Raw genomic sequence first — 23,447 nt, forward strand, 5'->3', positions numbered from 1 at the left:
TCACAATGAAATGAGGTCAGGCCTTCATTGGCCATACCATTTAAACACTCTGCAGAAATGGAGATATAATCTCGTAGTTTAGACTGAAAGTAGCGCTGATGCCGTTTTGTGGTGTTCTCTGAGGACGATGGCATAGTATGGCGCACAGCTGATTGAGTATTTACCAGTTTCTCAGGCTCGGCTTTGGCAAAGTATGGGAACAGCCAAACAGTGATCTTTGAGGGAGAATAGGAGAGAGAGAGAGAGAGATTGATCCATAGATAGAGAAACAGACAAATAGAGGAGGGCTTTAGGAGACAGAAAAAAGACGACCAGAGACTGAAGGGGGACTTAGAGCCACAACTGAGGGCTAACTGTCATGAGAAGATGAGAGTTGCCATGGACACCCAGGAGCCACCCAGCAAGCATGTGAGCAGTGGAGGCTCAGGGGGGCCAAGGGGCCAGAGGCCTGGGCTAGTGGATCACATGCACTAACCAGGGATTATGTGCATAAGTGATGAGCACTAAGCCGGCAGGTGAAGAAGAGAGGCCCGCGGGAACAAGAAGCGCGCCTTCCCTCAGGACAGCTCGCCATCCCCTGAAAAAAAATCCCCCATGTGAGGCTGATCTCCAGCGTGAAGGGGACTCAGCCAGAGGTCCTCAAGCACTGAAAGGGCATTCCCCATAGGCTGCTTTCACTGCGTAAGTGGCCAAAACGGGGTCTTGTGAGTCATCTTGAGTGGCAAGAATGGGACATCTTCACATTCATAAATCCCAACGCAAACACACTCATGAATATGGACTCGGACAAGCACTGCATGCTTTTTGGGTTTGTTCCGGGTTGAATCAGAAATCAGAAAGACTTTGTCACACCATATACAACTTTGCCGTAAAAAGAAGGGCGAAGCACATTTCCCGCGGTTTTTCAGACTTGCAGTCCAATAAATAAATAAAAACAATAAAACAAACACAATCACTACTAGATAACAATTCATAGCACATTGATACAAGTAAAGAGAGTAATAACAAACATGTGATCTGTTTGATCTGTTTAGAAAAACCGGTAAAGAAAAAGAGATTGCAACGGGTGTCTTGAGTGGCAAGAATGGGACTTCTTCACATTCATAAATCCCAACGCAAACTCATGAATATGGACTCGGACAAGCACTGCATAAGTCATTGGTTGGTGCTAGACCCACAATCCAGTATTGTACATTATCAATTTTCAGGTTTTTGCTACCTATCTGCATACTATCTGCTGTACTCATTCTTATTCAATGTATAAGTAACACGTAGTGTAGACATCACATTTAGATAAGAACCAAATCTCTATAAAGTTTGTGAAGGCTGACAAAGAAAGACTGAACTTCCAGATTATGTCTTAGTTGAATATATACACCACCCTCTCCCTCTCCCTCTGTATATGTTCACTTTTAAACAGCCATAATCAACATGTTAAGAAGTTGGTTCACGTAGTAAAGCGAATGCGATATCCATAGCCTTACAGGAATGTGTTTGAACCTTGATCACACAAAGAAATCACATTCCCATGGTCTACTGAGTGAAACATCATAGTTAACCAACCCCTCCCAATACCTTTTCAAGGCAATGGTATCCTTGGACATATTAACATGTAAATACACTTAGATACTTTGACAATGCACTGAAATGCATATAATCTACATGTTAACTAGCGCTTTAAAGCATTAGCACTGCTGAATGTGGTTTAGAAACACTTTCATGTCTGGGTTTTAAAAATTAAATGTGAGGCCTCTCTTAGAGTCTGTAAAAGCGTTTTTCAATTTGATGAGGGATAAAGCGATGGCCAGGCGATTCCTTTTCAAAGACGAGACCTGGAGTTCAATAAGACTTCAATCTCATTGCTTTTGCCTCAAAGTTGAATATCTAAATGGTGGCTTTTTAAGAAAGAGCCCACGTTAGGTGACAGATGGCAAGTTGTTATGGTCCTATAGAGAAACTACCAGTTGCTACAGTTCCCCTTTCTGCGCCTCAGCTTCATGATAAAGGCACATTTTACTTTGCTTTGAACAGTTGAAATACATTGTTTTTGCCGTTCCGACAAAGCGAATTAGCCTTATAAGGCAACACCATTGTCTAGGTTTACTGACTTGGAATAAACCAACGCAAAGACTGTGCAAGATTGTTGACAAACATGAGCTGAGATGAGTCTCCTAATCTCCCAGCTCTTTTTTCCATTTCTTCATTGCCGTATAAACACTGTTGAATAAGCCTCAGTCTGCAGCCTCTTATCTTGCACAAGGTTTAATCTTATGCCCTCCACCCTTTTACATCCATGCCTCCAGTAAATTCAACCATATTTTCGATTCAATGCGTTGTCACGACAACCAGTTATTTCCCATCCTTCAGCCTGCCTCTCCCCTCCTCCTCAATTCCATTGATACCACTACCCAACCTCCCCCCTCTTTTTTTTTGTCCAAATAAAACAAAGCGCAGAGTGAATGTGCTCTGAGGTAGGTAAATGTATTCAGTGACATCAGCCAGGACAAATCTATTCTGCCGGATTCCTGTACCACTTGTTTCCAGCCTTGTCTGGGGGACGGACCCTCTGTTGGGTCCATTGTGCGACGTGTATTCCACACAGGCCCGCAATTAATGGAGGCCTTGTCTAAGGCTTCTGGAGCAGAAACTGCTGTTGGGGAGGGGGACAAAAGAGCGGGCTGGGCTCCGGGTTGGGAGTTGCTATGGGCTCCCCCAATTCCCTCTTTAAAGGGGAATTCAAAGGCAAGAGAGAGGCGTACGGAGTGAGCGGATCCCTGGGTGAGATGTTTAAGTGATCCCCTCCCCATCTGGCCAGGGATGTTTTCATACTGGCGCTTGAAAGGGAACTTTCCCTGTATTTGATGATGAGGTTGGTCATTTCGCTGCCCCGCTTGCTTTGGCGATGTGATGGAGGGCAGTGCTGTCCGACGAGGTGATGACATGGTTGGACAGGCCCAAATGACCCCCTTTAGGTCCATTTGGGTAATGGACCCATAATGGACCCTTATGGGTCCATTACGGGTCCATTTGGGTTAGGGTTAGTCTTTCCGAGTTAAATTAACATTGAGGATTTGCTTTGGGCTGTCGAGCAACCCCTTATGTGCAACCTACAGTATCCACTGTACAGTTGTTATCTGGACATTGCAGGATTGTTTGTGGATTATATTCATCTGTGTTATATTTATCATCTACTCGAACACCCTCCTCAAGGGAGTTGATTTGACTCCTGTCCTGCTGTGATCACATGAGATAGTGAGCACTGACTGCAGTATATTTTAGTTAACATATTCCCAGGGGTAATGGCCATTCTAATCCACAACAACACATAAATTCCCTCCTCCTAGGAACGCCGCCAGTTAGTGGCTACCAGACATATGTTAGCCTTTGATAGCATCCTAGCCCTTCCACTGACAATATAGCTGTGCTCTCATCTGTCCCTTGGTTCCCACACTGATAACCGACCAGGAGTGTGCCGTAAAAACCATAGCCCTACATCACTGTCCGGTGTCCACAATAAATGGTCCTCTGTTCGAGAACAGCAAATAATTGATAAGGCATGTTACTATGTGTTATTGGGTCCTTACCAGACTTGTGCATGAAAAAAACAAAACACTGTGTTACATGAAAACCTGAACATTTAGCAGGTTAATTAACCATATTACACAGTGATCTGTACAAAGAAATGTTGCAGTAAAGCAGTAGTAACAGCTGAACTTACTCTATCCAGAGCTAACATACAGTATAAAGTCCAGTGTTGTAGGCTGCCACAAAATCTCTAATATTAACTTCAAAACGTGGCATGTTAAGGGGGTTCTACGACTACGTATAAACCCCACGTCTTGTGATATGCACTGCAATGTTAAAAATATGACATCACAATATGGTTAACCATGTTTAGTGTACATGTTTAGAAATATATATGACATCCCTGATTAAGCTAAAACTCCTGTTCTGTTTTTTGGTTGGCTAACCAGGGAGCCACTTGTGCACTCCTCTTGAAACCAAGAGGAAACTCTATTGGAGGCAAAACCTTGACCTGGCTTCTGGGGTCATTTCACCTCTGAGGCCCGAGTGAGCTTTAGGGATGGCGTCTGAAGTCTATCAAGGAGGATAGATAGAGTCGTTGCTCTGGTGATAAACCTGTACCACAGGGAGATGGAAGCTCTTTGGAGCGCAATGAGACACAGATGTCAGTCAGACATCAATGAACCAAGAACCACTCAGCCACAGAACCACTGTTTCAACATGAAACAAGATAACAAGATATGCCACTGAATGATGTTTAAAAATCACACCCGTGTGAAGTGAGGGGCGGGGGGCGCTCTTATCACCATACATCATCTCATTCAATTTGCGTTCTCACTTTTCTGTCTTCACTTGTCTGCCCCATAGAGTAATAAAAGGATAGAGACGGAACCGGAGCGACAGCCCCGCCCTCCCGCTATTCATGTCAGTGGAAGTAGCTCAGTGGAGTTTTGAAGCACCCGGAAGAACGCTCTACTTCCGCATTTGACCACCACATTTTGGTGGTCAAATGCGGAAGTGCAAACGAGCGCTCAATGTTAAAGGCCAGCTGCACTAGCCTGGCTAATAAGCCAGACTAATATCACACAACACTGTCGTGGTATATTAGTCTGGGCTGGCTCCACTTGGATTTCATTTCCCGGGGGGCGGGTTCAAACATTTTCTCTTTGACGCAATTGGTCAGAGCTACTGTCAGTCAAAGGTCTCAAGCATTGAACGTCACTGTACCAAAGCCCGCCCATATTGCATACCGTGTCCCGATTGGCCCGACCTGTTCTCGGTTGTAGGAAAGAGGCGTGCTACTGAGCCTCGCCAGACCCTAATCCGCTGGCAGGCAAAAAAAAAATTGCCAACGGCTGATTCGGTCTGGTTTATTAACCAGGCTACAGCTGCACAGGGTTTCCTCGTCATGAATCCACGGGTCCGCCTGCAGTTCGCGCTCTAACCACTAGGGCCGAGTGCTTCAACGCTGGAGAGCCTAACTGGAGGCTTATTGGTCTGACCGTCTGCCCTCACTTTTATCTGGGGTGAACAGCCAATCACAAGCCAATGTTCGTGTTTACACAAACCCGGAAAGCTGGGCACCTCAAAAATGTATGCTGAGAACTACTAACATATACAGTAAAGGTTAATACTACACAATATTGCAATATGCCTCAAGGAACCATACAGTAGGTGGAAAAACAATTACTTTTGATGTCTTTTGATGTTGTCTATTATTTAAGTTGCAGTTCAGATCAGGGAACGACAGTTTTCTACCTCTGGTCTGCTTTGAGACAGGATTCCAGAGAAGAAGGAAAGATATAACCTCATTGTCAGCTCTGTAGCAGTGGCCGGCAAACTGTGTTCTTCTGGATCGGACTAGTGAAGAAACATGGGGAAGGTTGGCGTATATTAGATTAGTTGATGGGTGGCTCTTCCAAGACAGATTTTGTGCTCTCATTAGAAGGCCAAGTCCTTAAGTGCCATCCAACCGTTTCTCTAATTTCTTTGAAAGTGTCCATGTCTTGGAGCCATAGAGTAGTATCGGCTCAACGGTCGTCCTAAATATTTTTTACTTTGAACATCTTACTAAGCTGGGATGACCAGATCTTATGCATGTCATTGCAGGCTGACCAGGCCATATACCCTTCCTAATTTGAAAGTACTTTTTAGGAAGAAGATATATATGAACCCAAATAATTGTAGTCATCAACTCTCCGTTAGTACAGCTTGACAGCTAGAACACAGAAAACAGGCCCATCTCTGCTTCACCAAGCCAGGCCAGAGAAGGCTTTGGCTTTATATTAAATAGATGGATTGGATGGGTGGATAGCAAAATCAATCTGTCTTGACAAATTAGACCTTTACTGATTCTGAGCTAAATTAAATTGTCATAGCTGACATAGCAGAAATTTAACCATGAAATACAGGCAAGAATAGAGAGATAGAAAAGAATATGGTACTGTAACAAACATTTTCATAAGTTGGATAGACGTTAATTGTTTGTTACTACGAGCTTGTAGATCTGCTATTTTTTTTTATCGTGAAAATGTGGCACAAATCTTTGAATATATTCTTTCAGAGCGAATGTTTTTAACCCAAATCTATGGTTCTGGGAGGGTCCCTGGAACTACATATTTTCAGATGGTAGGGGGTCAGCAGCCAAATACAGATAATTCTGGGGGTCCTTGACATGGAAAAGGTAGAGCACCAATGACATATAGAAACATAGGTTTATCAGAAAACTTTTAGGATTTAGAAGCCATTTTTTTTTAGAATCGGCCTCAGGTCTAAATGGGTTATTAAAGGGGAGAGTATGTGGTGTGGTTGGAGAAGCTGAGGCAGGTTGGAAGGAAGCAGGCAGCAGAGCACGCTTGTGAGGTAACAGGCACAGGAGAAATGTATAAAAACTAGGATTTTAGTAGTACATTTCAGCATAACTGGCTGGAAGCAAAACCACAACATGAGGCTGTCTGTGAAACAATCTGGTAGTAAGTGATTTGAAAACCAGGGTTTAGGTTTATATACTGTGGAGGTTGATGAGCTAATGGCAGGCAGGTGGGGGTGATGAGGGAACTGCAAGCAGGTGTGCCAAGCTGGAAGCTGGAGCCGTGCATGCCTACACCCACACAAACGCCCACTCACAAAGACAAATAGACAAACAAGGACATTAATTGCTGTCACTGTATGGACTTGGACACTGTTTGTGACTGTGTAAAATAGATAATTATGTGATTTGGGGTGGAAGATTGCAGAGTATTGGACTCGAGACTCGATGACTCGACTCGAGTCTGACTCGAGTCATTGATTTGACGACTTGCAACTCGACTTGGACTTGAGGGTAAAAACTTGAGACTCGACTTGACTTGGAAGACAATGACTCCAGACTCGACTCGACTTGAGACAAGCTGACTCGGACAACTTAAGTAACCGGCCTGTCCGGCAGAGTATTGGACTCGAGACTCGATGACTCGACTCGAGTCCGACTCGAGTCATTGATTTGACGACTTGCAACTCGACTTGGACTTGAGGGTAAAAACTTGAGACTCGACTTGACTTGACTTGCCCACAACAGAAAAACTTGAGACTTGCTTGAGACTTGGACCAAATGACTTGCTACTCGACTCGGACTCGGATCGGAGAGACTCGTGCAATTGTCTGGAAGATTGGTGATTAATATATAAAGAGATTAAGAGAACAGTAGACTTCCGACTGAAAGTACTGTCACAGTTCAAATAGCAGCACAGAAAAATGATTAAATCAAATTTAAATCACCTTTTTGACATTTTAAATCACCTTCCACCTCCATAGAGGTTAAGCTTTACTGTTTTTCATGTACTGTACAAGGTAACTGAGGGAACTGATCCGATGTGAAGCAGGAGGTTACTGAACAGATGAGGAGACATGATGAGCTCGAGCAGCAGGGGGCCCTATTTTTGCATGCTATACTCCTTATCCCTAAACTTATTTTTACTATTTTGAAAACATTTTAAAATTGTTCAACTAGCTGGTCTACATCGACACGTTGTGAGCTTGTAAGTAGATTGGCTATTTGAACTATTCAAAAATGTTTTTCAAAATAGTAAAAAAAGAATCACAACTGTGTTAACTGAGTGGTGCAACTCTGTGTGGGGGTCCCCGGAACTTCCAGACCCACAGGAACGCGGCCAGGGTGCCAGCCCGGTTCCAACAAGCCGATCCGCGTTCGAAACGGTTGAGAAATGACAGAGTCACCGTGTGGGGGTCCCCAGGGGGTCCCTCTACTGTACTGTACTTTACTGTCACTGTGCTGTACTGTCACACCCGAAATCATGTAATGGCTGCTAAAAACTCAGCTTCCCATCATGCACCTGTCCACAGTGTGAAGCTCAACAGCGCCACTTTGACACCTGTTTGTACTACAGACAAAGGGACACATTGCTGTTCCTTGGAGTAGCTGCACCACTCAAAAAGGCAAAGAAGTTTAGGGATAATTCACACAGGCAGGGAGCAGTTACATGCATCATTGCGTCTTTGCATCGTCATGTCCCTGGCTTCCATTGACAATGAATGGTAGACCGTGACGTTGCGTCTGCCCGTGTGAACACAACATAAGGGGTAGGCTATATAGCACTGGGATCAAATTTATTTTCCACACAGTTACACCTCCCTCTCAACAATCACCGAATCTGGAAAATGTTGGGCAGAGGTTCATCGTTGGCATCCAGGGAGTGTGTGCAAAATTTGGCATCGACCAGGTTAAGAATAAACTTTTTTGTCTCCACCAGGCCGAAGGCATTGGGAAAGAGTATGTTTTGCACTCTGTCCGTGCATGTGTGTGTGTCAGTCCGTCCGTCTGTCCGTGAGTGTGTCCGTCCGTCTGTGTACAACTAATCTCCGGCACCGTTAAGAGGAAGGGACAAACATCTCAGAGACAGTGAACAGAGTGGAGGTTTTACTGTCGACGCCACCAGGACCCAAGACCAGAGCTGAATTCTTACAATATATATCCATCACACTTTATAGATCCAAACATAGCACATCAACGCCTATCTAAAGGGAACAGAAAAGCAACAAGGATGAACAGACAACAACCATATCCTCATTAGCCTGGCATGGCCAGACTAATATCACTGAGCTGAGGGCTTTTCTTGTATTATTTTTGCACTGGCATGATAGGCTATATCCTCAGAGTCATCACCCAGAGAGATTCAATAAATTGAGTAGAGAGGATCTGATTGTGGCTGGAAGGGAGATGAGTGGAGTAAAAAATAATGCAGTATAGATCAAGATATCAGCAGAACTCCTGTGCTCCTGATATCTTTATTATGAAAGTGAATTTGGATTTATTTAATTATAAATCATGGTCTTTTAAGGATTTTGATTTGACATTGTATGGTGACACTGTTATTAAATAGATCAGAGGCTGTGTTTGGCTCAAGAATAAGAATAAAGAAGAATCCAAACAAGTTAACTGTTCTGTTAATGTAAAAATCTATCTCAAACCTTTTCATGTCAAGGAAAAAACAAGGGAAACTAGAAAAAGTGCCCTTCTGGGCACAGGTCTCCACCAGGAGAGAGTGTGTGTGTGTGTGTGTGTGTGTGTGAGTGAGTGAGACACGGCTTTGCCTGTTGTAGCGCCACCATGAGGCTGATTTGAAAACTGGCATTTCTTCCTCAGCCCAGTGGGAATATGCATGCACAGTTTCACCGCAATCGGACGCTGCGTTGAGTAGTTGTGGCGATTTGTACAAAACGGGTACAAAGCGGGCTACTCCTGAAAAGTTTAGATGCCAATCGTAGGCAATGAAGGTGGATTATGAGAAATCAAACAAACCCGTCTTGATCACATGACTATGGAGAGCATGTGTACCGATTTGTGGGAAATTTGGATAACATCTGAAGGAGTAATATTAGAAAATGTGTTTTACATATGTCGGCCTCCTGGTGGCGCTATAAAGAGCAGATGTGAAAAATTCCAGGCAAAGGTTTTTCCTTGGCCTCTAGGGAGTTGGCATACAAAGTTATCCACAAATCCGTGCAATTGGAGGTAAAAACACTTTTCGGCCAGTTATAGCGCCACCATGAGGCTGAGTTGAAAATGTTCACATGGCATTTCTTCCTCGGCCTAGTGGGAATGTGCGTGCGCAATTTCACGGAAATCACACGATGTGTTCATGATTTGCAGCATTTTGTTTGAAACTGAGCACTCCTGCGAACTTTGGAAGACAATCTTAGCCAATCAGGATGGAGTCTGAGAAATCTGAAAAACCTGTTTCGTTGAATGGCTCTAGAGAGACTGTGTACCAATTTGCGTGATGTTTGGACAAAATCTGTAGGTGTACTGTCCAAAAACTTGTTTTGCACAAAGCGGCCTCCTGGTGGCGCTACAACAGGCCGTTCTGGAAGTTTTTGGGCAGAGTTTCATCGTTGGCATCCAGGGAGTGTGTGCTAAATTTGGCATCGACCGGGTTAACGATGCCGGAGATTAGCTGTTCACAGACGGACGGACGGACGGACACACGGACACACACACGGACGGACGGACGGACGGAGTGCAAAACATACTCTCTCCCCATGCCTTCGGCCTGGTGGAGACAAAGAGGGCGAGATGTTACCGTGTCAAGGACCCCCAGATTAATGTATTTGGCCACAGACCCCCATTTGAAAATGTTTTGGGACCCCTGTACAAGATGTGTTGTTTGTAGGCCTATTTCTTAATAGCCAATCTAAGCTAACACATGTCACATTGCATGCTGTGAGGTTGTAGATTGATTATTTTCAATGTACAGTAGCCTAGATATGTTTAAAGTGGTTGAACAGATTTTAATGCAGCCTACTATTTAGTCAGGGACCCCCTGGAACCCCCTCAAGGACCCCTGGGGGTCCCCGGACCCCACTTTGAGAACCACTGAGCAATCTATAATTTGTTAATAATCTGTTTTACTATTATGGAAGATTTGTTTTTCTTGTTTCTTGTTTTCTGTTATGAAGTATAGGCTATCATTATTTTGTGCTTGGGTTTGATAATCCAATAAATAACACTTGATTGATATTGATTTATATTTTTCATGTGTAGCCTAAATCCCCTGAATAAACATTTCCTAAAACACAGAACTGTTGGAATTTCACGATTCTATTTTATTTAGTGATGTGTAGGCTATAACCAACATACTATAGTGTCTGTGTAGTGTGTATGCCCGTATTGTGTTTGCATTATTATCCTATCGTTAGGTTCTTTATTCCCTGACACTTGGATAAAATGCCCCCACCATCAGCAGCAGCAGCAGCGTGGTGCCGCCGCCCCATTGGTAGAAAGTTACATAGAGAGTGTCCACACGAGCCATTCGCGTGCGGAGCACAGCATCTATAAATAAGACCGGAGGTGAAGTTGCGTAGTTGAGTCTACTTATTGACAGATCAGCCTACTATAAACTTTGAAAGGAGTATTTTTGCGCACATGGTTACTTACTGGGTGTCTGTTTTTGTTATTTTTTGAGGGGTTTAAAACTTTACAGGAGATAGCCTGCACTGCTATCTGAAATAATTATTGGCAACATTTTTTTGTCACGCACCCGTTATTCTTTCGGCTTAAACTTGGAAGATGCCGGCCGATACTTTTGAAAGGACGTCCCCATCTTCCGTCGCTGCCACTCCGGCCAGCCTCGACTCAACACCCGAGAAAGCCAGGACTACATCTGAGAATAGAAAGGTATATTTCTAATAGCCTATAATAACATCATACAAACAGTTTATTACAGCTGTCTTTCCGTTGTTATTTAAATTAAATGTGAAAACCTCCGATCTTTAAGGACTTGTTTTCTCTCTCTTTAAAGTCTTCCAAACCAATTATGGAAAAAAGGAGACGTGCGCGCATCAATGAGAGCCTGGGCCAGCTAAAGACACTCATCCTGGATGCACTTAAGAAAGACGTGAGTAATATGGCCAAAATTCCATTGAATTCATGGAATTATTATTATTATTACCATTATTATTATTATTATTATTATTATTATTAAGGAACCTTTTACAGTTCCCTAACACATGGAACTTCATCAAAATGTCTCATGTTATCATGTTATTGCTGATCTTATTGAGAGTATATGTGATAATTTGTTTATCTAACAGTGTCTAATTTAGGAACTAAATCATATTTTCTTAGAGATGTGATAATTTGTTTATCAAACAGTGTGTCATCTAATTTAGGAACTAAATCATATTTTCTTAACTAGAGATGTGATAATTTGTTTATCAAACAGTGTGTCATCTAATTTAGGAACTAAATCATATTTTCTTAACTATAGAGATGTGATAATTTGTTTATCAAACAGTGTGTCATCTAATTTAGGAACTAAATCATATTTTCTTAACTAGAGATGTGATAATTTGTTTATCAAACAGTGTCATCTAATTTAGGAACTAAATCATATTTTCTTAACTAGAGAGGTGATAATTTGTTTATCAAACAGTGTGTCATCTAATTTAGGAACTAAATCATATTTTCTTAACTAGAGCTCAAGACATTCCAAACTGGAGAAAGCAGACATCCTGGAGATGACAGTTAAGCACCTCAGGAACCTGCAGCGACTCCAAATGACTGGTATGTACTGTGTAGCTAACTGAATACACACACATCGCATGATTTAAAAATATATATACTGTATAAGCTAAGCCTGATATGCTTCATTGTATGATGGTGTCACAGCCACAGGTCAAAAATTACTCAGATTTTCTTTGTTAATAATGACATGCTTATTTGTTTATTTGTAAAACTCAATAAGTGTTGATCATAAAAAAATTAAATAAAAATAGCTGCAACAATCGTACAACAATGTATGTAGGCTATTCCTTTTGACAAGCAACAAGTTTGCGCAATGGAGAAATCAATTACATTATGTTAAAGCTTCAACTTTAGCACCATGTTCCTACAGGACATTCTCTAATACTAAACCTATGGTACCCAACATTATGAATTTGGCCACAGACCAGAAAACAAGATTTTCCCATTTGGGACAAGCTCACAATGTAATTTTGAATACCGGTAGCTGAATAGTAAAACGGGCTTAAGTGTAAACTATTCCTAATTTTGCAGGACCCCTGGGGATCTCTGGACCCCACTTTGAGAACCAGTGACCTAGACTATGTTGCCCCTCAAAATTGATTACACAGACCTCCTTACTAAACAACTATTTTGAATGGATGTATAGTCATCATGACACACAATACCATAATGGAATCTGTTCCGGTTTTTTCAACAGCTGTAAACACGAATCCAGGCGCCATGGGCAAATACAGAGCAGGGTTCAGCGAGTGTGTCGGAGAAGTCACCCGCTTTCTGTCCACGTGTGAGGGGGTGAACGCAGATATAAGAACCCGGCTCCTTGGCCACCTGGCTACCTGCGTGTCACAAATCAATGTTGTGAACTTCACGGCTCAGCGGCAGGTGTCCATATACACGTCACACCCATCGCCACCCGGACCCGGACAGGCCAGAATTCCTTGTAAAAGTGGTCCTGTAATGAACATCTCTCCGGAAGCTGTCAAGCTGTATGGTGGACTCCAGGTTGTACCAACCACCGAAGGACAATTCGCATTCGTCATTCCCAGCACGGCACTTGCGCCCCTGAGCTTTCAAAACTGTCATCCTGCATTGGTGTCGGCCATGTCACCTGTTGTGCCTCCTCCAGTCATCTCAGATTCAGTGTGGAGACCATGGTAGTACTATAGGGAATCAACATGTTTAGGCGGAAAAGGACAAGTAAACAAAAAGAGTATTATTTTTGTATATTTTCTGTAGGCCTCTGGTTATGTTTACATGCAATTGCTTTTGTTTTTAAGGATACCTGCAGTGACAAACTGTAAGTATTGGTGTATAGAAATTATTGAAAAGCTCTTAAATATCTTCATTATGTTGTTAATAAAATATTTCTGATATGTTTGATACTACTTTGGACCCAGTGTCACTTTTTGTCAACCCAAAACCCAAGTGCATCCCCGTAGTGTCGACACACCTGTGTAAAGGTGCTGTGAATGCACCACAATGTCTCTCATAGGCAAGTGACTAAACGGCAACAGCGAAAGCTGTTTTCTCACTGGTAATACATAATTCTTATATGAGGTAAGGAATATGAGAGGTCGCACGAGAGCACTATGAGTGCAACATGCAGCCAGCCCAGCAAGGAAGGTGGGCCAGGTCTGTCCCACACGTGCAAACCTGATTGCTTTCCTTGATGAGAAATTCTGCTGATATTATGAGCACACAACAATGGAAATAAATTCTCAAGCTTTTATTTTTTCGTTTTATCCTTTTGAGAAATATATTTTCACGTACTGTATATGAAATTTCGTCTATAAAAGCGCCACAGGGTGTGATAGTGAACTTAAGGAAAGGACAGATTGGAACTTAATACGACACCTCCACTACCTAGTACCTTTGTCTGTGATAGATAGGCCATTAGGCCTACGTGCAGTCTGCAAAGTAACCTTATTTCATTGCAAGGATTTCCCCAGCTTTAAATACGCATTTTAAAATGTAAAAGATCTAATCCTTTCCTCAAGCATCGCAAAGCTAACTGGAAATCTAATTAAAAGGGATTTGCATCCACTTATTATTTTCACACAGGAAGTGTGTGTTTGCACATGGGATCTCATAGGCTTAACAGCAGCATTCGGCTGGGAGTGTAGTGTAGACGCACCACAAGCCACACCGTTGCCCACTTTTAGCGGACAGTTAAAGGCCTTAGAGCCCCAGCGTGTGTCCAAAACATGGTGCTCACACAGCAGGCCACAGGGAAAGCTGGATCAGAGGTCACAGGTGCCCTCTTATTCAGACTCACAGGACAGAGCAGCTCCAACAGCATGGAGCCCTAAATCTGGCAAACCATCAACAAACCTTGCAACCCATCACCACATAGCAATAGCATGGGGCCTTCCTTTGACAGCATCAAATGCCGATGCCTCCACAGGCAAACACCACAATCCATGGCCAGTTTGTTATTGCTGATTTGTTATTCATGCGATTTTAGGGATTCGTTCATTGGATTAGAAACCGCAGTCTTTCAAATCTTACTAAAAGAACTGAACAAAACATCACTACTAGCATCAACCTATGTAAAGAAGAAGCTCTTTGTGGGTCCTTAAATATTGAAAACTGTAAACAGGTGGTCTTTGGAGAGAGTTTTTTAGTTTCAGGACAATAGTTCTTTTAAAGTTCAATACCTTTGTAAAAATCACAGCGGAAAAAAATGATGGTGGCGAACTTAAAGAAGGTCATAGGCAACTCTGTTCAGTTCAATGAAATGACAGCATCTATGTAAACATTAGTTGTATTAATGTCACAAATGCTTTTCAAATTAATCTTTGACACATACGCAGTAACAAACAGCTTACTGAATAGTCCTTGCCGTGTGCAAACGATACAGTCAATTAACTTTACATCTCTGTTTTGGCCGAAAAGAGAGCAGACTGCCAGCGAGGGATCGCTAGAAAGACAAAATAGACGTGCTGTTATCAGGGCAGCTTTTGAGAAGGGCCCCAGAAACACAAAAACAAAGGCTAGCCCCTGAGTGGCTCAATGGCTCCTCTCTTTGTGGCCCTCTCCATCTCCATAAAGAACCTTCCCCTTGTTTATCCAGGAAGAGCTTTAATGGGCCGGAGGGGGAGGACCATGCTGTCAGTTTCACCACACCATAGAAGGCTTATTGTTGAGGACTCCCAAAGGTCTTGGTCTGGAGGCTTCAGGAGAACTCTTCAGACCAGGCCATGGTCTTTGGTGATGAGGAGAGTGGTTGCTTCTGTCCATCGCTGTAGCATAATCTATAGCTGCGACGCACAAAGGGGAACTTGAAGTGTTTTTTGGATGGGGCAGCTTGAGCAGATGAGCCTCATTCGTGAGGAAATAATATGTTCTGTTTACCAGCGTTTGCACCTCCCACCCTCATTCTTTCCCATCCCCCTAATCACAGCATCCACTATTTTCCCAAACCTTTTGGAAGGGAGGATGGTGAACATGGAACGTGCAGAGGGCTGAGAGAAAAGAGAGCAGACTGGATGCCCCCCCATGTCACTGTGCTCCATGATTGATGGTCAGTCCTCACAAAGACAGTGACAAAACACTGACAGCATCCCTGCTATGGGCTTCATTTCCTTGTGACACACACCGGAAACCTCAGCCGCCAGCATCTCTGCAGTGAATCCGTCCGGTATTGTTCTTAGGGTTGTTATGATGTTTGATGGGGGTCGGACTCATCGGCAGTAGTTCACATCAAGGCTAATGCATGGATTATGCGTTGAATGAGGGGCATTCACGGTTTGTCGGCTCCAATTCATTGGTTTTTGATTTAGCAGGTTGTTTTCGCAACGAGAGACACAAAATGCTGGAGCGCACACAGTTGTCGGGGTGAGCGCCGTGTCAGTATGGCATGATAACACTGAAGTCGCAGGATTTATGACCACAGACCCGCGCCGCTGCGACGATGGCCGTATCTGTTAAGCCAAATAACTGCAGTACTACATCACCACTTCAAAGGAGACGTTGGGTTGGATGTCATGTCAGAGGGGTGGGCAGGGAGAATCTCATGGTTCCTCCTGCCTTCCTCGTTTCTACAACATTTGGCCATCTGCCCATGAGGCCTTCTGAACAGGACCATGTTATTAACACATCAAAAACAAAAACACAGCAGGATATCTGATTATGTTTAGAGTGAATACATGTGATATATGTAAAATTACAGTATTTGAACTGTAGCACATTGTTTAACAGGAATCATTACAAGATGGCCTCCTTAATAGCAAGTGTGACGTCACACTTAGGGAACATATCGCATGACTTACTTCGGAAATGATAGCAGCAAGTTCCATTTTTAAAGTTTCGTTATTTTCCATTCTCTTAGATAAAGTGCACTGCTTATTAATACAAAATGACTTAGTTCTGTTAGTGTTAGTGTGTATAATATTTAATATAGCTACAGTAGTTTCAAGAAAGTAGATGAATGGAGGGTTATTATACCCAAACACAAATCGGTTGATGTATGAAACAAAGGAGGGAGTCCACAGATCAGTAAAATGCACACAAAAAACTGAGTTGGAGTGTAGAGTAGAAGAGAGTATGAGATGTCAGTTTCCCCAGCCTTACAGTATACAGCAGGCCTGTCGAACCCATTTTGGGGTGAGGGCCGCATTGGTCAAAAGGTCACTTGATGTGGGCCAGAACCAGTTGCGGACCCGCGCTCGCACGTATTCACTCATACAGCATTGTTTTTCAGTCTGTTTTCTCAGTCACTGCTATAACTACAGTATTATATATATATATATATGGAAGACTACTATTAACATTGTTTTTTTTTATAAATGGCCGGCGGGCTGCATTGGGCGGCTCCGCGGGCCGCAAAATGCCCGCGGATCGCCACTTTGACACCACTGGTATACAGGGTTGCCCTAATCACCCCCAGTTAAAGCCCAGTGGCTGACGACCTGCCCCACTCTGCCAATCACTTCCCCTACTGGGAAAGTGCCAGCCCCAGACAGGTGGGTGGCAGTGGCTCAGGGGTAGAGTGTCCGGTAGAACAGCCGGATGGGAACTGTGACAATATCGATGGCCTCCAACTGTACAGTATGACACCAGGGATCTCCATATATGGGTATAAAAGGGACAAGGACTGACAGATAGATCTCTCAGTGCTATGTCATTATTCTGACAGCCCATTATTCCGATTATTCCTGTTGTTCCGCATGACCCCCATTATAACTAACCCTATCCCTAACCTCACACTAACCTAACTGTCTGATTATGAGCGGACCCCATGGGTTCCATTTGTCCACTCTCTGAGGGTCCATTTGGTTCCTAACTATCAGTCATTTAGCTGGGGTCCCCCCTGAAACCCCCGCAAGGAACTCTGGGGGTCCCTGGACTCCACGTTGAGAACTAATGGGCTTGAGGAAGGCTAGTTAATTGTTGTTTTTTATTGTTCTGGAACAACCAAATACCAAATTTCCCACCAACCTTTCACCGCAATGTTTGGTGAGATACAATGAGCACCACATTAAGACCTCTCCATCTGGAGAGTTGCAAACAAAACCCGGATCACTGTTTTAAGAGCAGGGTCTCTGGGACCATAGTTGCTGATTCATTCCCAATAATTGTAGTTTGATGATAAGGAGCTTATAGCCTCTTATTATCCTCCAATGCGGAATAGCCAGACAAAGGGAAGTGCAGCAGTGTGATAAAAGATTACCATTTTACTGACGTCTCGCTATCCACTTAACACCAACATCAGGTCAGCTGTTCTTAATTTGGTCATCAGCACTCATTTAGCCTACCCTTGGGGGTTTGAGTGCATTGAGAGAATATTGACCCTTGTGTACACGCATGCCTCATGCCTTGTGAGGAGTGCAAAAGGGCCCATTTGTGCCCTTCAGATAATGGGTTGATGAGTGTTGATGAGTTCTAGCTCATTTGCAGTGAGGGATCTAATAGACACCTGTGACACAATAGGGATCTGTATGATGATTTTTTTTTCACGATTGACTGAACCTGTTTGAGGGTAGCTATAAAAGAAAAGAGGATTTATATTGGGCATACAATTTAATTTCCCTTTTCATAATTTTCCCTGCAAGTTCAAGGCAGAACTCCAATGGAACTTCATGTCGTGACTCTGTAGGTATACGGACACGTATAAGCGAGAGAGTGTGTGTGTGTGTGTGTGTGTGTGTGTGTGTGTGTGTGTGCGTGCGTGCGTGCGTGCGTGCGTGCGTGCGTGCGCGCTTGTACAGAGCTTATCTCGCAATCCGCTGAACTAATCAGCGTTAAATGTACTCACTGCCAGGCCAAAGAAGTACCTCCATGGCATCATCCGTCTCATTTTAATATGTCATGCTGAATGGTATCGCTGCAAACCATAACAAATATGATGTTTAGAATCCGTCCACATTTGTGTTCAGATTACACATCATATCTGAGTTGCTCCTACACCCTGCTGGGCAGTGAATCTCGGATGACCCTGTCCCCTTTGTCCCTTGAACCCTGCCCTCGCAGCCTCTCTCCTCTCGCTGGCTGTCCTAAACTCTGTGGGAAACATCCCTGTGCTTTTGTGTCATCTGGACATTGTGTGCGGTGCGCGCCGCTATATAATGTCTCTCCGTCCCCACCTCCTTGCCTTCCCAAAAGTGAAGGAGGGCTGTGTGGAGCGTGGTGGCTTGGCCTGACTGAAGTGGAACAGAGAGATGGGGTCCAGGCAGGGGGTTAAGAGGTGCTTCACAGGACAACACTGACACCCTGCTGCTGGAAATTGGCCAGTCTAATAGTAATTGGTGATGATGGATATCTGTGATTTGGCCCTGATGTTAAAGCTGCAATCTAGAGCTTATTTTAATCAATGCAATGTTACTTTAAACGGTTTGTATGGTAGAGTACTAAATATTATATCATATATAGTATTAATATAATATAATCTAGTAACTCTGTAGTAGTTGGAGGTGGTCTCCCGACTCCTCCATTGAGACATTTTAAAGCAAGTAAAACCCTGATTCACAATCTTACCTCTCCAATTGGGGGGTAAGCAGTAGATATTTGGTCTTCCACACGGGAGACCAGGGGTTCGATAAAGATACAGATTGCAGCTTTAAAGTCTATCAATCCACAGGTGCTAAACGGGGTCAGTGATTATTGGTGAGCAGCTTTATTCAGTTCACGTTTGTTGCAATGGAAAATGAAGTAAATGATTACAGTGAATGTTTTCATATTTACAAGAAAAAAGGATGCTTGAGACAAAGTAACCAGTAGCCAATAAGGATTTGAGTTAAGTACATACAATTCCTCTGAATAACAGAAATCACTTGACAAAATGACATTGCTACCCATCATTTGCTAAGACAACATTACAGTAATTTATTTTACAGAATGAGACAACTTCTTCTCATATTGTGGGATCTCATTATTCCCATTTATTTTATGAAGATGGAAGCTATCCTGATGAACCCCTCCCACTCTCTATGATGAGGTAGCAAAGTTGGAGAACCTTAAACCACAGACTCATCCTCCCTCTGCACAAGACTGAGTTATTCGGTCATTCCTTTGTGCTCGTTGGTAGCCACTAGCCATTAAGCTACATAACCAAGATCCTTAATGACTCTGGCTTGTGGACTACTGGGATATTCTCAATAATCAGAGGCCTGCTTAGATGTTTCACTGTTGATATATTGTATATTGCTCATTATATTCATTCCAACACTGTATATATACTGTATATTAGCCTCACGTCGTATCTGTCCTATATGATAGGCCTAGCTGCAGTGCTGCTATGACACTTGGATTTCCCCCTCGGGAATAAATGTCTGTCTGTCTGTCTGTCTGTCTGTCTGTCTGTCTGTCTGTCTGTCTGTGTCTGTCTGTCAATCTAAAAGGCTGTGCAATTACTATCCTCCACATGTTAATATTCCTAAATCCTATATTGGATACCATGCAATAGTATGGTAACATCACTCCTCCACTTGAGATGTTCCGTTTGTCCCATAGTTTTGGTCAAGAGGGGATTACCCCACTTTAAATCCATCTCTCCAAACTTTGGCAGACTATACTTTTTGTCATGTGAGCTGTGATGTGTCATTCAGCTCGGACCAAGGACCCAATCGACCCACTGGCCTTTGACCTTTACAGAGAGCGGGGTCAGAGTGCTGTATTCAAGGTGTTGCCATCTGTGTGTGTGTGTGTGTGTGTGTGTGTGTGTGTGTGTGTGTGTGTGTGTGTGTGTGTGTGTGTGTGTGTGTGTGTGTGTGTCCTCCCTTCCCCAGCATCCCTCTGTCTTTATCACCCGTCACAGTGTTCAGGACCAGTGGGGTGTGAAGACTCGAGTCTCATTGGACAACTTGTTTGCAGTGGTGGACAACGTACTCTGATTTTGTTTTTACTTCAGTAAAAACAGCAAAAAATGCATTGTAAAAATACTCTGCTGCAAGTAAAAAGTCCTGTATTTGAAAATGTACTTCAGTAAAATAATTGGCATCAAAAAGTAAAAGTATTCATTATGCGGATAACGAATTTTAAGAATTTTGAAAATAGTATATCTACAAGCTCACTATTAGCCAGAGTATAAAATAGGACATTTAACATGCATGTTTTGTTTTAACTAATATCTTCAAATAATCGTAGTGGAGGAAAAAGTATTTGCCACTAAGATGTAAAGGAGTAAAAGTATAAAGTAGCCTATTGATTTTTTTAAATATTCAAGTAAAGTAAAAGTACTTTGAAATTGTACTTAAGTACAGTACTTGAGTAAATGTACGTAGTTATTTTCCATTGCTTGTTGGTCTCAAACATCTTGAAAACCCTTGAATGAAAGAGGGGATGTTTAAAATTACATTTGTAATACTAATAATACTAATAATAATATACCACAGATTTATATAGTTACATAAAATAATAAAATTGTGTCTAAAAGCAACAACAAAAATGGTGTGTGTGTGTGTGTGTGGGGGGGGGGCATCATAAGGGCAGCTATTTGTTTTTCCTTTTTTATAGATTTTATGTATTTTAATATTGAACTGAACATTGGAATAAAAGAAAAGCATAATGGTCATTATACCAAGACATCCATAAACCTGTTGGAGATTCCGATTGACATACATTGCCTATTACTCACAAAAGTGAACCAGAGTCATCTACTGGTAATTAAAAACACTGCAGCCAGCCAATCTTTTAAATAAATTATTAACAAACTAGCCGTAGTTCCATTTAATGATGCTGTCTTTAAAACTATCAGGTTGAGCTTTGATCCTTAGGGGGAAAAAAGGAGTTCATCCACCTTTTACCTCATTATCTTTGACCTGCATGCAGGATATACAGTTTGTCTCCTCGTTATCAGCTGCTCAGTTAAAGTTCTGTTTGTAGTATTGACTGTGACTAGAGAACATACAGTATGGTAGAACTGGGTTGTCCATGAACAAGCATCAAATGTACGTATAAACAAAGGGGACGTCTTTCTTTACCGTAAAGCATATTGGCACACAGAGCAAAGTCTGTGGCACTTAGAAATGCAGACCTACAGGATTGCAGGGATGGAATCGAGTCTTATCGACTTGTCTCATTATTACATTGCAAATGCTCTGGCCACACATTACCCACAACATTCTCAGACACACTTCCATCATCTTCTTCAAACTGTACCTTCACTTTCAATTGAGAACACGTAGTCACTTTGCACTTGATAATCACAGTGTCGTCGGCCGCTTGTAGAGTGCAACTGTTAATGCTTGGTAGCACATCCTGCGATATATGACATACCAGCTGGTCCTTGTCAATGGAGGTTACTGCCTGCCCTCTCAGTGTCCCAGGGCCCTTGCAGGTCACACCGTCGGGCTGTTCCATGTTGTCTATACCATTTTTCTGCAGCCAGTCATGCATGTACCACATATGACAATCACAGTTCCAGGGGTTTCCATGCAGTCTCACTATGTGCTGGAAGATGAAGGGGTCAAACAAGCCGTGGGGTAGTGTCTGGAGTTGGTTGTCTGACAGGTAAAGCTTCTGCAGTAAGAGCTGGTGATCAAACATCTTGGCATGCACCTCGCTCAGGTTGTTCCGTTGCAGGTGGATCGCCTTGATTTTGTGGAGCTGATAGAAGATCTTGTCCGGCAGTGAGGTCAGCTGGTTCTCAGACAGATCCAGGCCCTCCAGAGCTGTGAGGTTTTCAAAAACGTCCATGGGAAGCTCGGAGAGCTGGTTAGATGACAGAGCAAGCTGAGTGAGAGAGGTCAGACTGCCGAGGGAATGAGAGGATAGCGCTATCAGCCTGTTGCCTGTTAGTGTCAGCTCCTTTAAGCTTGAGGGAACGATCCCAAAAACTTCAGCGTTGAAGCTAGAGAGCAGGTTGCCGCGGAGATTAAGCACCTGTAACCGTGTTAGTGCCGAGAAGATGCCAGAAGGGAAGTCTGATATCTTGTTCCCCTCCAAACTAATCTCCCTCAGTTGGGAAACATTGTGGAAAGTGTCATCGGAAAAGCCACTGATCATATTGTAGTTAAGTCGGAAGGTCTCCAGCTTGTCCATGCCGTAGAGACTCTCCCTCCCCACCTCCTGGAGCACATTGTGGGACAGGTCCAGAAGGCGGAGGTTCTGGAGGTGGTGGAAGAGAAGCGTTGGCAGGAAAGAGATGCTGTTACCCCTCATGTGCAGGATCTCCAGCTTGCTGAGGGAGTCGAACATGCCGGGAGGCACCGTCTTGAAGCGGTTGAAGTTGAGCAGCAGTTTAGTGAGGTTGCCCTGCTTGGCAAACGTTCCCTGATACAGGCGCTCCAACAACGGATTCCCACTGATATCCAGCTCCTTTAGGTCAGTGAGAAGCACAAAGGCACTGGCGTGGATGTCCCGCAAGGCATTGTTTAAGAAAACAAGCCTGGAAAGTCGGGGGGCCTCCTCTAAGGTGTTTGGGAATAGGTAGGACAGAGACGTTGTCATAACAATGAAGTCCTTGACTTGCCCAGAGATGTCCTTGGGTAAAGATGTCATGCGATCGTCATAGCATAACACCTTGGCAGGCGTGAAACACTGGCACCTGCTCGGGCAGGGAGTTTGTGATGCTGCGTTGCTTTGGAAACAGACAAGTAGCATCAGACAAAGTGTGACCCTGATTTCTCTGTCCATTCTCACTGTGAAAATAATGGAAATCTTTGTATATTAGGAAACATTACACATAATCGTCATTCGATTAATATTCTTATTTGATATACTGATACTGATATACTGAAAACCCACAATTCTACAATTTCTACTTAATAAAATGTAAATTCAATGTATACCTCTGTGTTCCAGGAATCAAGCAACACAGCTCCTTGGTGGATTTAAACGCAAATGACACTGCATGCAACAAGCCTGAATGACACTGCATGCAACAAGCCTAAATTTACACAAGAGAAAACCTTTGGTCATTGGACAGATACCGTCTGAATGACCGGAATCATTCCCACGCAAC

At 43.2% G+C, this 23,447-nt stretch overlaps 2 protein-coding genes across 2 annotated transcripts; one reads left to right on the plus strand and one right to left on the minus strand.

Annotated features, from left to right (window-relative positions):
- Positions 1-11,089: 11,089 nt before the first annotated feature.
- Positions 11,090-14,355, plus strand: LOC306942999 (transcription factor HES-1-B-like; the record flags this gene model as incomplete). Its single annotated transcript, XM_079529204.1, has 5 exons — positions 11,090-11,197; positions 11,322-11,417; positions 11,998-12,085; positions 12,744-13,186; positions 14,209-14,355. 5 exons carry the CDS (start codon positions 11,090-11,092, stop codon positions 14,353-14,355), a joined length of 882 nt encoding a protein of 293 aa, XP_079385330.1.
- Positions 14,356-21,547: 7,192 nt separating this feature from the next.
- LOC306943000 (uncharacterized protein) lies at positions 21,548-23,119 on the minus strand (the record flags this gene model as incomplete). Its single annotated transcript, XM_079529205.1, has 1 exon — positions 21,548-23,119. One exon carries the CDS (start codon positions 23,117-23,119, stop codon positions 21,548-21,550), a length of 1,572 nt encoding a protein of 523 aa, XP_079385331.1.
- Positions 23,120-23,447: the final 328 nt, after the last annotated feature.

This window comes from Electrona antarctica (assembly GCF_951216825.1).
Source record: "Electrona antarctica genome assembly, chromosome: 19".
Classification (NCBI taxonomy): domain Eukaryota; kingdom Metazoa; phylum Chordata; class Actinopteri; order Myctophiformes; family Myctophidae; genus Electrona; species Electrona antarctica.